At 46.9% G+C, this 11,826-nt stretch overlaps 2 protein-coding genes across 4 annotated transcripts in view; both read left to right on the top strand.

Moving 5' to 3' along the window:
* The first annotated feature begins 835 nt into the window (after positions 1-835).
* Positions 836-3,238, top strand: hmgb2a (high mobility group box 2a). Its single transcript, XM_026169607.1, has 5 exons — positions 836-935; positions 1,764-1,923; positions 2,027-2,175; positions 2,257-2,431; positions 2,519-3,238. The coding sequence occupies exons 2-5, from the start codon at positions 1,777-1,779 to the stop codon at positions 2,687-2,689; spliced, it is 642 nt and encodes a 213-aa protein (XP_026025392.1). The 5' UTR covers positions 836-935; positions 1,764-1,776; the 3' UTR covers positions 2,690-3,238.
* A 924-nt stretch (positions 3,239-4,162) lies between these two features.
* wdr17 (WD repeat domain 17) overlaps positions 4,163-11,826 on the top strand; it is a 31,670-nt gene continuing 24,006 nt past the window's right edge. The window contains exons 1-7 of one of the 3 annotated variants that reach the window (XM_026169529.1): positions 4,163-4,255; positions 6,542-6,670; positions 8,278-8,461; positions 8,535-8,765; positions 10,573-10,683; positions 10,772-10,912; positions 11,166-11,288. In XM_026169529.1, the coding sequence (XP_026025314.1) occupies positions 6,548-6,670; positions 8,278-8,461; positions 8,535-8,765; positions 10,573-10,683; positions 10,772-10,912; positions 11,166-11,288 (913 nt within the window). In that variant the 5' untranslated portion in view covers positions 4,163-4,255; positions 6,542-6,547. The remainder of the gene's footprint in view (positions 4,256-6,541; positions 6,671-8,277; positions 8,462-8,534; positions 8,766-10,572; positions 10,684-10,771; positions 10,913-11,165; positions 11,289-11,826) is intronic. The other 2 variants (XM_026169526.1, XM_026169528.1) reach the window with 2 other exon arrangements.

The raw sequence follows: 11,826 nt of genomic DNA, 5'->3' as shown, positions 1-11,826 counted from the left end.
AGAGTCAGCAGTACGTCTCTGTGTTTCTACAGGATAAAGAAGAAATAAGAAATACGAAAGGTTAAAAATACAAACAAAAGGTTCTGGTAGCTTTAATCTTTATTGTTTATCTGGTACTTAATTACTTTGCTTTAGTTTGGATGAGAGCAGGAAAAGCTGAAAATATATTTCATAAATCTTTGCCCACATTTGCCGGGCCGGATTGGACTCCTTGGGGCCGGATTGGACTCCTTGGGGCCGGTTTCGGCCCCTGACCTTATGTTTGACTCTCTTGCTTTATAATAGATTTATTCTACAATAGATTATAGGTGTTTTATGCTTAGATTGCATTTCTACTTGCACAGTCATAAACGGGAGCCATCTTAAAACAGGATGTCCAATATTTAATGAATATTAAAACGTCACGTTTGCAGTTAAAGTCTGCAGCCGGAAGTTATTGTCGGTTTTCTGGAGAGTGTTGACATCCGTCAGCGCCCGTTAAAAATCAAATGAGCAGTTTTGTTTGTATCGTCTCGTCACTGGTTGCTAGAAGCGGAAGAGCTGCAGCCTCGGAGCGGATCGGCTCCTTTCGCTCTCATCTCGAAAACAAACGGTTAAGCGACGTCATCAGCAGACGGAGGTTATTTTGGAACAGCAGTGAACAAAGAGGGGCTTTTTCGCGCCCTATGTTTAAAAGCCCGGGAGCAGCCAATCAGCTTTCAGGTGACGCACACAAACCCTACGGCTTGACTTCTAGGAAAACAACCAATCACATCCGCGACTGCGCTGTGTGCCCTGCGTTCAAAATTAAATACACGATTTCCGCCAATCCGCTGCTGGGGGGACGGATCTGTGTGAGACTCGATAGTATAGTTAGTGCGGCCTCGCAGACGGTGACTAAACAGTTGACCGTCCTTCCTCCTTCACTCGTTTACAGCTCGTCTTGCGGTGAACAGGTAAGGCCCCTCTGCTTTCTAATAATTGTTTAGCAAACAGTGGCTGGAAGGTGTTTGTGCTTTGTTTGTTGTATTGCAATGGTGTGTGCCGAAGTTTCTGGGGCTATTTTAACCTTTGTGCGGTAAAAATACATCTGTGTTTTTTGGCCCGTAGGTCGTTTGCGTGATAAATCACAGCAATATCAAAACGGTGTTTGTGAAAAAGCAAGCAGTTCGCTGCTGTTTAAAACCGAAAAGCATCAGTTTTGTGGGGTGTTTTTCTTGCTCGGTGCTCTGTAAGATGGTGCTGTAGCTCAGTGTGTGTCCGACTTAGTGCGCAACATGCCGTTCAAACGCCATTTGGTTTGGTAGCTTAGCTCGCAGCACGACGGAAGCGCCTCTCTTTTTAAAGTTTGGATGAAGTCTCCGGCTGTCTCGGAGTCGCTCTGGGTGCTGGCTACACGTGTTTAAAGGCAGAAACCCGGGGAACTGCTCGCAGTGTAGCGGAGCGGCTGTATTGCAGAGACTTTGTTGGGGAAGTTTTTGGCGCAGTTGTGTTTAGGCGGGAAGATACAAAATGGAGTCGCGTCTTTTTGTCCCGGAGAGGCAGAAAGCCGATTAGAGCCTTAAAACACTCCCGGGCGTCTGCTCGCCCTATTTCTGCTGCGGTAACACCACTTACGGCCACACGACGGCAAATGTGAGGATATTACCCGCTTTAATTTAAAACGGTGAGGCCAGGGAGCGGTTATTGTGCCGGGGTGGGCGTGTAATACGAAACTCGGAGTCGTTTTGGTGGTTTAGTGTTTGGTTTCATTTCTGGTTTTCTTTCTGGTCTTTATTTTGCAGATTAATCGCAGCCATGACAAAGGATCCGAATAAGCCGAGAGGAAAAACCTCCTCCTACGCTTTCTTTGTGGCGACCTGCCGCGAGGAGCACAAGAAGAAGCACCCAGGGACCAGCGTGAACTTCGCAGAGTTTTCCAAGAAGTGCTCAGAAAGATGGAAGGTGAGCCCCGCGGTTTATTATAAGCACTGATGTTCTGATATTTTTTTTTTAAATTTTATTTGTCCTTTTTAAAAATTAAAACGTGTGTGTGTGTGTGTGGTAGACCATGTCCCCTAAGGAGAAGGGAAAGTTTGAAGAGATGGCCAAGAACGATAAGGTCCGATATGACCGGGAGATGAAGTCCTACGTGCCACCTAAAGGTGCCAAGAAGGGAAAGAAGAAGAAGGACCCCAACGCCCCCAAAAGGCCCCCGTGAGTCTACACTCGCTGCTCTTTGTCTGTAAAATGTTTTCAGTTAGATTCTTGGGATTAAATTTGTTGTTTTCCCTTCAGCTCCGCTTTCTTCGTCTTCTGCTCCGACCACCGTCCCAAGATCAAGGAGGATAACCCTGGGATCTCCATCGGCGACATTGCCAAGAAGCTTGGCGAGATGTGGGCCACGCAGGGCGCCAAAGACAAGGCCCCCTACGAGGCCAAAGCCGCCAGACTGAAGGAGAAATACGAGAAGGTGCCCCTGTGTTTTCGGGTGGTGTTGGATGGTGTAGCGTGTCTCTGAGGTGGCGTTCCTAACGTGTCTCCTCTTCTCCTTTTCCAGGACGTTGCTGCCTACAGAGCCAAGGGTGGCTCTGGGAAGAGCGACGCTGGAAAGAAGAGCGGGCCCGGCAGGCCCGCCGCCAAGAAGGCTGTACCGGCTGATGATGATGATGACGATGATGAAGACGAGGAGGAAGAGGATGAAGATGACGACGATGAGGATGATGACTAAGTGGTTTCTGTGTTTGAGGATGTGAAGTTTGCGTTGTTCAGCTTATGTTTGTTTTTTGGGTTGGACTCGTCCAACGGTATAGCCTGCTGTCCCTGTCGGTCGGCCTCGGTCGACCTGTACTCCTCTTCTTCTAATTCAGGGATTTAGATTTTATTGTCCCTTAGTCCCCTTTAAGTTTTATTTTTGTTTTACAACTGCTGAAGTCGGGTCTGTTACACCTTAGATCCTGGTTTAAAAAAACGTGCAGCCAGATTATTTCCTGTGATGATGCGATGAACTGAAACTCCTGTGCAGACGGTGGACAGCAGCCAGCCAGGAAACGTTTTCTTTTCTTTGTTTGTTTTTTTTATTTTAAGAATGATTGTTTCTGGAAGCACTGCTCATGTTTTCTGTTCCAGCGGTGCCGTTTCTTCACTGTCATTTTACTGCCAGGATTTATCTGTAGTTTGGTTAAAAGAAAAATGTTTGCCGTCATTTTTAATGTGGAACTTTGAAAACATGTAGAACGGATTTTTCTTTTTGTAATAAAATTTTGTATATTGCCTATAAGTGTAGACTGCTGTGTGTCTAAAGCTCACATGACGGGGGGGGGGGGCAGTCTGAGTGGGTAGATGAAGAAATGAATGTAAGCAGATTGAGGCTCATTGTGCAGCAGCAGACTCACTGCAATGTTAAAAATCAGCCTTGCACAGTGTAGCAATGACACTCAGGTGGGTTTAAGTACTTGTGACCCATGTTTACAACATGATTTTTCATCATTTTAGAATCAGTGGTAAAAGCATCCATGTCAGCTTCAGTCCTTTAAACAGATTCTCCAAAAATCAGTCAACTCATGTGACTTAAAGAGTGACGACAGACGGGCCAATCACAGGGCCTCTAACATGTGATGTGCAGTCACTGTTCTGTCTGAAGCAGCTGAAAACAAAATATCTGCAATGACAAATTAAAGGCTGGCACTGGAAGGAGACCCCAGCGTCATCATAGGAGAGGTTATAATGTGGGCGTGGCCTGGGAGCACTTCACCACCACTCAGAACTGGAAGGTGTTGCTGAGGAGAACAGTCTGAAATACCTGCTCAGCTTGCTGCTCTGCACAGAATAGGTGGTTGGATGAATGACAAGTTAAGAAAAACCAATCCAGTTTTATTTTGACCCCGGTAGACGGCTGGAGGTCTCTTCCTGTTTAAATGGAGTTCTTCCTTTCCACAGTTGCCAAGCGCTTCCTTTTATTTAAGAATTAATTTCTGTTTATTGCGAACATTTTTGTACAATCTGTGTTTTGCTCCCAGAGGATCATCTGAATGTTGTGGGTCAGTATAAAACTCCTGTTGTTGTGAAATGTGTAAATATTTAACAATAAATGTAAATAAACGAGAGGTTCCCGTCACTGATTTACACCGCGGACACTCTGACTGACAGCCCGGACAGCCAATAGCTGATCACAGACCGGCCTCCCAGGGACCAATCAGCGCAGCTGCTGCTCCTACCGCTGCCGGATGACGGTGAGCTGGACGCATTTCAGCACCTGGGAGCTGTCCGCCGTGCACGAGCCTGCCGACAACTGACGGTAAGACGAAACACACGCACACAGACACACGCACACAGACACACGAACTGGTCGCGTGTTTGAAATGTTGAAAAATTAATCCAGGATCCGTGTCTTCAGCAGTGTGCGTGTGTGTGAGTCTGTGTGAGTCTGTGGGTGTGAGGTTCCTGCGACACGCAGGTGTCTCGTGGATCAGTCGCAGTGACGGAACCTGTTGATGCGTCGACATGTTGTTCAGGATCAGATGAAATGATGGCGGGAGCGCGCAGAGCTTTTAACCCCCCGTGCTCCACGTCAGGGTGCGTGACGTGGTCGGGAGGACTGTTGTGAGTCCGTCCACAGCGCGCGACTTTGTCGTTTATGAGGCCCGTGAAGTGTGCGAAGACCACCGTGACGTCAGCGCTTCACCGGGGGGCGCTGACTAATCACACGAGTGCCGCGTGCTGTGTCACCGGGTCTCCGCCGGGTGTACCTGTAGAGAGCAGGTACACCCCTCCCCCTCCTGCATCATTCAGAGCTGAGTCCTGATTGGTCTCCTGGGGTGTGTTTAGTTTTAATGGAGCTCATTCACAGATTATATTTCCGCACAGGAGGAGCTCAGGAGGCCCAGCGCAGGTGTGATGTTTGTTACTGTTCCAAAATGTTCACTTTTAATAATAAAGGTGATTAAAGGAGCCCATCAGCACGGCTCACACCAGACAAACGAACACCTGACTCACCCTAATCTCTACCTACCTACCCTAAGCACCGTAGCCTCTGTTATTGGCCGGTTTACCTCTGACTTACTTTGCTGTGCTATTACAGGTAATCAATATGAAAAGGTTGTCACATCTGGAGCCAGATGTGAGCCTTTGCTGACCCCCGGTCATGTGTTTATATCCTATGGAACTGATTAAAGGTCAATGATGTTATTTAATAAACAAATAATGTTGTAGACGGTTTCAGAGGTTTAAACTGGGTCTGGAGCCTCTTTCCTGCTGTCTTTGCCTGACACGCAGCTCATGATGCACTGTTTCTATCAGAGACTGTTTAGGCTGAAAAACAACAGGAAGTGATGCATAAAAAAGTGTTTTTGTTCCTGTGAGAAACCAGTTTGCACTCTCGGGAGCTCTCAGGTACTGGAAGCCAGCTCAGGTTTGAGATGATGATGCAGATTATTTAGAAGTAAAACGATTTTAAAAGTCTCAAATCTTTAAACACACCAAAATATTTTTTAGGGGTTAAAAAAAAAATCAATCTTTGTGTCCAAACGTGTTGACAGTGTAGTCATCACTGTGGCTGCACACGGTTACTGTTTAGCTGATTCACACCATTATCTGTTTAATGGAGGATGATAAATGAAGATGTAAATCAGCCTATTTGCACCTGACAGGACGAGGTTACAGGCCAGCACATCAACAGGTGTTTGAAGTTACCTTTGATAGCGACTCCTCGCTCTCCTCTTTCCTTTCTGCCTTTGTAGCTTCTCTGATTTGGTGAACTGGCCCTTTAAAGATGATCACTGACGCCACTTCTTTTTAAAAAATTATAAACGCGTAAAAGATCAAATCAAACCAAACTACTCGCACAGAGCTCGCAGTGTGTCTGTGAGGTATATCATGAAGGTGCTTTGGGGTTTCTTAACAGTGGACAAATGACATGATTTACAGCCACAGCATTAAAAGTTAGTGGGTGGGGCCAGAGGTAACCTCATGATCTGTGACGATGAGCGATAACTCAGGAAGAAGATAAACACAAACTGTGCAGAGGTGTCAGTGTGCTCTCCTCAGGGTAACGACTCTGGACCTCTGCTCTATGGTCACGGGCTCAGATTGGAGGCTGGGTAAACACTGTGGGCTCTTTGGGCTGCTGCTGTTGGGGAGAGTCTTTACCATCTGTGGTGACTGCGACTGCTCTGTAGCGATGTTTAGGTGGGTGACGTGCTAAAGTAGCATCCACACGATCTCCAGGACCCGAGTGCCCAGCAGAGCACTGAGACGTGAGTGTCTGCAGGACTCTCGGATGGGCGTGCACGCCGATCCCCCACGGCCTGCTGTGTCACTTCCTCGCAGTAAGAGTTATTAGGCAGCGGCCAATCACTGCAGAGATTAATTCAATCCTCGCTCTAATCATCTCATCCCAGGCCAACCTGTTGATGCATGTAGTTTGCGTGCGTGCTGTGAGTGTTAATCTGCTACAACTATTTATGTGTAAATACACACAGCCATTACCTCATTCCAATGCGACAGTCCAGTGATAATTATAGGAACACACACCTAATCCAAAACCAGTAAACTGGTTAAAACTAAAGTGTTTGTGTGTCTGCAGGTGAGGATGGCGAAGGTGAAGCAGGTGGGCCTGTTGGCAGCAGGCTGTCAGCCGTGGAACAAAGACGTGTGTGCGGCCAGCGGAGACCGCTTCGCCTACTGTGCTACGCTAGCTATATACATCTACCAGGTGATCTACCTGTGTGTGTGCGTGCGTGTGTGTGTGCGTGTTTAGACATCTTTGTGAGGACAGAACATTGGCATGTTACCATACTTATGGGGACAAAGTGTCCGTCCTCACGCGTTTGAAGACATTTTTGAGACTGAAGATGTGGTTTTAGTGTCAGGGTGACTGTTGTGTTAGCGGCTAAGGAAAGCATGCTGTCACTTAGATGTGCTCATCGAGATATGAAAACAAGTGTGTGTGAGAGTGTGTAGATGCTGTAACACAAAGTTGGTGTTTTCTGGGTAAAGCACTGTCGATCGCCATATTTAAAGCTGTGACTCCGCCCATAAAAATCATAGAGCTGGGTTCTCTGTGGCTTGTGAGCCGTTGAAGTTTGCAGCTCTGTCTCTGGACCTGCTCCAGTGCGCAGCATCTTCAGTTTCATCTTATGTACTTTTGATTTGTTTCTGTGCTGCTGTGGTCCACAGTCTCCTGCATTTTTATTCCATGAACTTCTTTGTTACTTAACCTCCACAGCCAGTCCTGTCAGCCAATCGTATCGCGGCATATTATTTTCCGAGCCTCACAGTCGGCGTGTTGAGGAGAAACACGTTGCCTTGTGAGTGAGTCTGTGTGTCACCGTGTTACATCCTCGTCTTGTAGCACCTTGGTTCCTGGAGGAACGTTGTTTCGCCTCACTGTGTATTTTTAAACTGTATATGGTTGAAGTGACAATAAAGTTGAACTTGAACTTGAACTTGAACTCGTGCAGCAAACAGGACGTAGTCTGTATCAGAGGCACCATGATCGCAGTGCTGACACTTCATTCACACTTTATTCTCCAGGTGAGCAGTACTGATTTTTACTAACGCGGTCCGAATACTCGGGCGTAGCGTGCGGGTAATGTGGCGACAGCTTGCGTGACTGTCATCACAGGAATCCTCCAGAGGTTCTCCGGAGACAGCTGCTCGGGAAAAGGCGCCGCTTTCTTTTCCTGTTCTGTTTTCCTTCATGATTTTAGCTGTGAGTTTGCAGATCGCCGGGAACACCCGAGGTGGAGCTTGTCTGTCTTTGTGAATGTGACCGGGATGAACTGGGAATCCTGAAACAGGATTTTTGTTGCTTCTGTAAGTTGAACTGAGATTTGATGTAATCTGTTTGTTTTTTTGTTAATCTGGATTCACGTGTGCGAGATGACCTTTGAACTGCTCTTGTGGTGAACATTTTTTGGAATGTCCAGATCACGTCTGTCGCCTGAGCTCTGATCAATGCACGAGTCCTTCGAGGGGTTTGATTGTAGAGATCGTCCCAGCGGGCTCTGAGCTCTGACTCTGGGGGATGAATAACCCGTTCCTGGGTTTGCGCCTTGTAGAGTACCAGCTCCCCCAGGGAAACCAGCTCATGTCACCAGGGATTATTTGCTGTCTGCACGGTGTTGCAGGAGGCACCGATGCAGATGGTCAGAACGAGACCTCCAGGAGGAGATGTAAACGCAGCAGCAGTGCTGGAGGTAGTCAGGAGGTGCACAGGGCGGCGACCTGCAGGAAAGGATTCTTGATTTCTTGGGCAGAGTTGTGGAAGTTGACAGATTTCTGAGAGCTGTTTCATTCGTTCTCTTGTCCTCGTTGCAGTTGGATCAGCAGTACAATGAGTTTAAATTGAGGTCCATCATGTCAGAGCACAAGAAGACCATAACAGCGATCAGCTGGTGCCCCGACAACCCCGACCTGTTTGCTTCGGCCTCAGCTGATAACCTCCTCATCGTGTGGAACGTAGCAGAGAAAAAGGCGGTGGCGCGACTCGACAACACTAAAGGTAGCTGGATGATCCACGCCGGGTTGTTTCAGCACAGATCTGTAAAGCCTCACAGCCTCTTCCTGTTTCTCAGGCGTCCCCGTGTCAGTCAGTTGGTGCTGGAACTCGGCCGACGGAGTGGCGTTCGTCTCCCAGCGCGGTCCGCTGTACATCTGGGTCTACCGAGGTCCCGATCCTGGGGTCACGGTGCATAAAGAAGCCCACTCCTTCCTGTCTGACATCTGTCTCTTCAGATGGCACCCCACCAAGAAGGGGAAACTGGTGTTTGGACACACAGACGGGAGCCTGTCGGTGTTTCAGCCAGGTACCGACCAACACGAGTTTTGAATGTGTGGACGCCTGGAGGTCTGTGATCATTGTGTGTCATTCCCCTGAAAAGAGAAGGAAAGTCAGTGGATTTTATTTGAAATTACAATAAATTATATTTACACATTTATATACATTTACTTAGAATATAGTTATTTCTTTGTTTCCTGTAAAAAGCTGACTTGTTAGCCTGTTTTTAGTGTTCGTACCTTTAAGCATTTGTGTGATTATAATTACTCTGAAACGTCAAATGAAATACATTCAATAATTAATTACAGGAGATTACATCTTTAGTCACAGGCCATGTTATCAAGTGTTGCCGTGTTAAAAAAGTATTTTGATTTTATATTTGTAAGTTTTCAGTGTTTTGTATCCAGATGAGAGACGTGACGCAGAACACACGCAGTTTTCACAGAGATTTGCACAAACATTCGTATTAAAGGCCGTTCTTACAGGAAGTCAGGTGGGTGCTCGTTCCTAATATGGTCGTGACAGCGCCCTGAAACCAGCTTATCCACTCAGAGGAATAAGTGGGAGGGGCTAGGTCAGTTTGTGTCAGACAGAGGGTGAAGTGAGGAACCTGCACCGAGGTCCAAATTTAGATAAGTCAAGTCATCGTTATTTATATAACACATTTAAAAGACATGAAGTGTCGGCCAAAGTGCTGAACAGAGGGATGATATAATAAAAGGATTAAAATAGAAAGAAAACATTATAGAAACACTGTAAGACATCCGTGTATGTTTGTAAACAATGTGTGTACATGCAAATACGCACACATGCATACATATACAAAAATGTACACATTCACACACAAGCGCACATACGTGAACATAAAATACATGTATAAGTGTCTACACATGCAAGCATCATCCACTGAGATAAAAGACCAGAATAGTTAAAACAGAATAAACGAGGTGTCAGAGACATCCGAAAGGTAGGTCTTCAGATTCGATTTGACGACTTGCAAGGATGAAGAGGATTTTCTAAAAGAGGGGAGATTGTTCCAGAGTCTCGGGGCGGCAATGGAGAAAGCCCTGGATTTATTTGCTTGTCCAGCTTGAGAGTGGAATCAAAAATGAAACCAAGGTTTTTTACGTGGGGATGTACACGAGCTGATAATGGGACAAGTCGTTTCTTATGAGACTAACAGAGTCCTGCTTACCGAAAATTATAATGTTGGATTTGTTGTGATTCAATTTGAGAAAGTTCAGAGACATCCAGCAATGTATGTCGCTAAGACACTCTGAGACTTTCTGCAGCGTACTGTCAGCACCTGGTTTTAGAGAGAGGTAGAAATGTGCATCGTCTGCATCGGAGTGACAGGAAATCTGGTGTTTCTGAAAAATGGAGCCTAATGCGAGCATGTATAAGGAGAATAAGACCGGGCCCAGAATAGAGCCCTGAGGTATTCCACAGGTGAGCGTAGCTGGGAGGAGTATTTGTTACCCAGCATCACAGAGTAGGATCTGCTCTCCAGGTAAGAGGCAAACCATGTTAGAGCAGAGCCTTGAATGCCGACACGTCTTTAGACGGTTTAGTAGGATCGTGTGGTCGACAGTGTCCAATGCTGCGCTCAGGTCTAGAAGAATCAAAACGGTACTTTTTCCAGTGTCAGCAGCTAAAAGCACATCGTTGAACACCTTCAGTAGAGACTCTGTGCTGTGGAAGGCTCTGAAAGCAGACTGCTATTTATCCAGAATATTATGTGTGTCTAAGAATGAAATAAAGAAGGATTATTCTGTCAAGCATGCAAATTCAGTGTGTCCAAAGAAAAGACCTTTACCCCCCGTTCTCTTCTTGAGGGAGTAAAAGCCAAAAGCACGTGCTGCGTCCGGAGTCTTTAGAGGGGACAGATGAGGAGGACCCTGTCAGTGCCTTGGAGTGGGACCCTTTGTCAACCGACTATTTACTAGGTCAGATCTGAGAGCAGTAAAATAGCTTTTTGTCTGGTCTGTGGCCCGTTCGCCCACAGAAGCGATGAACTGGTTGCCTCTCTTTCAGTGTCTAACCTTCATAACGGCATCCGGCTGGTGGACAGCGAGGCCTTGGCCTGCATCACGTCGTTCTGCTTCCCCTCAGCTGCCGCGTCCGTGCAGTGTTTGGCCTGGGTCCCGTCTGCGCCCGGCATGTTCATCACCGGAGGTAAAGCCTGAGTGTTCACGTGGGATGCGTGTTCCCTTCTGTTTGCTCGGGTGGATGTGGGCTTCGGGCAGCCGGTGTGTGGGACATGCCGCTCTCCTGCTGCCATCTTTTATGCATAGATTCTTATTTGCATGATAACGAGAACATTTGACTTGTGAAGTCCACAATAACACATTTAAGTGGGTTCACTGAATATATTTACAGTATGAAAGAGCCTCCGAGGCGTGTCCAGTGATTTGTTTCTGTCCCTCAGACTCGCAGGTCGGCGTGCTGAGAGTGTGGAACGTGTCTCGCTCGACTCCGCTGGACAGCTTTAAGCTGAAAAAGACGGGATTTCACGCTTTGCATGTCCTCAACTCCCCACTGGCCAAGAAAGGTACCGTCTTTAGTAAATGAGCTGTAACAGCAGGAGAGATGAGAAACACTGAAACAGCTTCAGTTTGAGTCAAGATGGAGCAGTCGGTCAGAGCAAAACCCAACAGACACACACAACATCTTCTGATTTATTCAAATGATTAATCCTCCACCATCCACCCATCCATCATCTATCTATCCATCCATCCACCCACCCATCCACCCATCCATCCATCCATCCATCCATCATCCACCCATCCATCCATCCATCCATCCATCCATCCATCCATCATCCACCCATCCATCCATCCATCCATCCATCCACCCATCCATCTATCCATCATCCATCCATCATCCACCCATCCATCCATCCATCATCCATCCATCATCCACCCATCCATCATCCACCCATCCATCCATCCATCCATCCATCCATCCATCATCCATCTATCCATCATCCATCCATCATCCACTCATCCACTCATCCATCCATCCATCCATCCACCCATCCATCCATCCACCCATCCATCATCCATCTATCCATCATCCATCCATCATCC

The sequence above is a fragment of the Astatotilapia calliptera genome, chromosome 6 (assembly GCF_900246225.1).
Source record: "Astatotilapia calliptera chromosome 6, fAstCal1.2, whole genome shotgun sequence".
NCBI lineage: Eukaryota > Metazoa > Chordata > Actinopteri > Cichliformes > Cichlidae > Astatotilapia > Astatotilapia calliptera.
The sequence above is the reverse complement of the archived record's forward strand: the minus strand, read 5'-3'. Positions and strand labels throughout refer to the sequence as shown.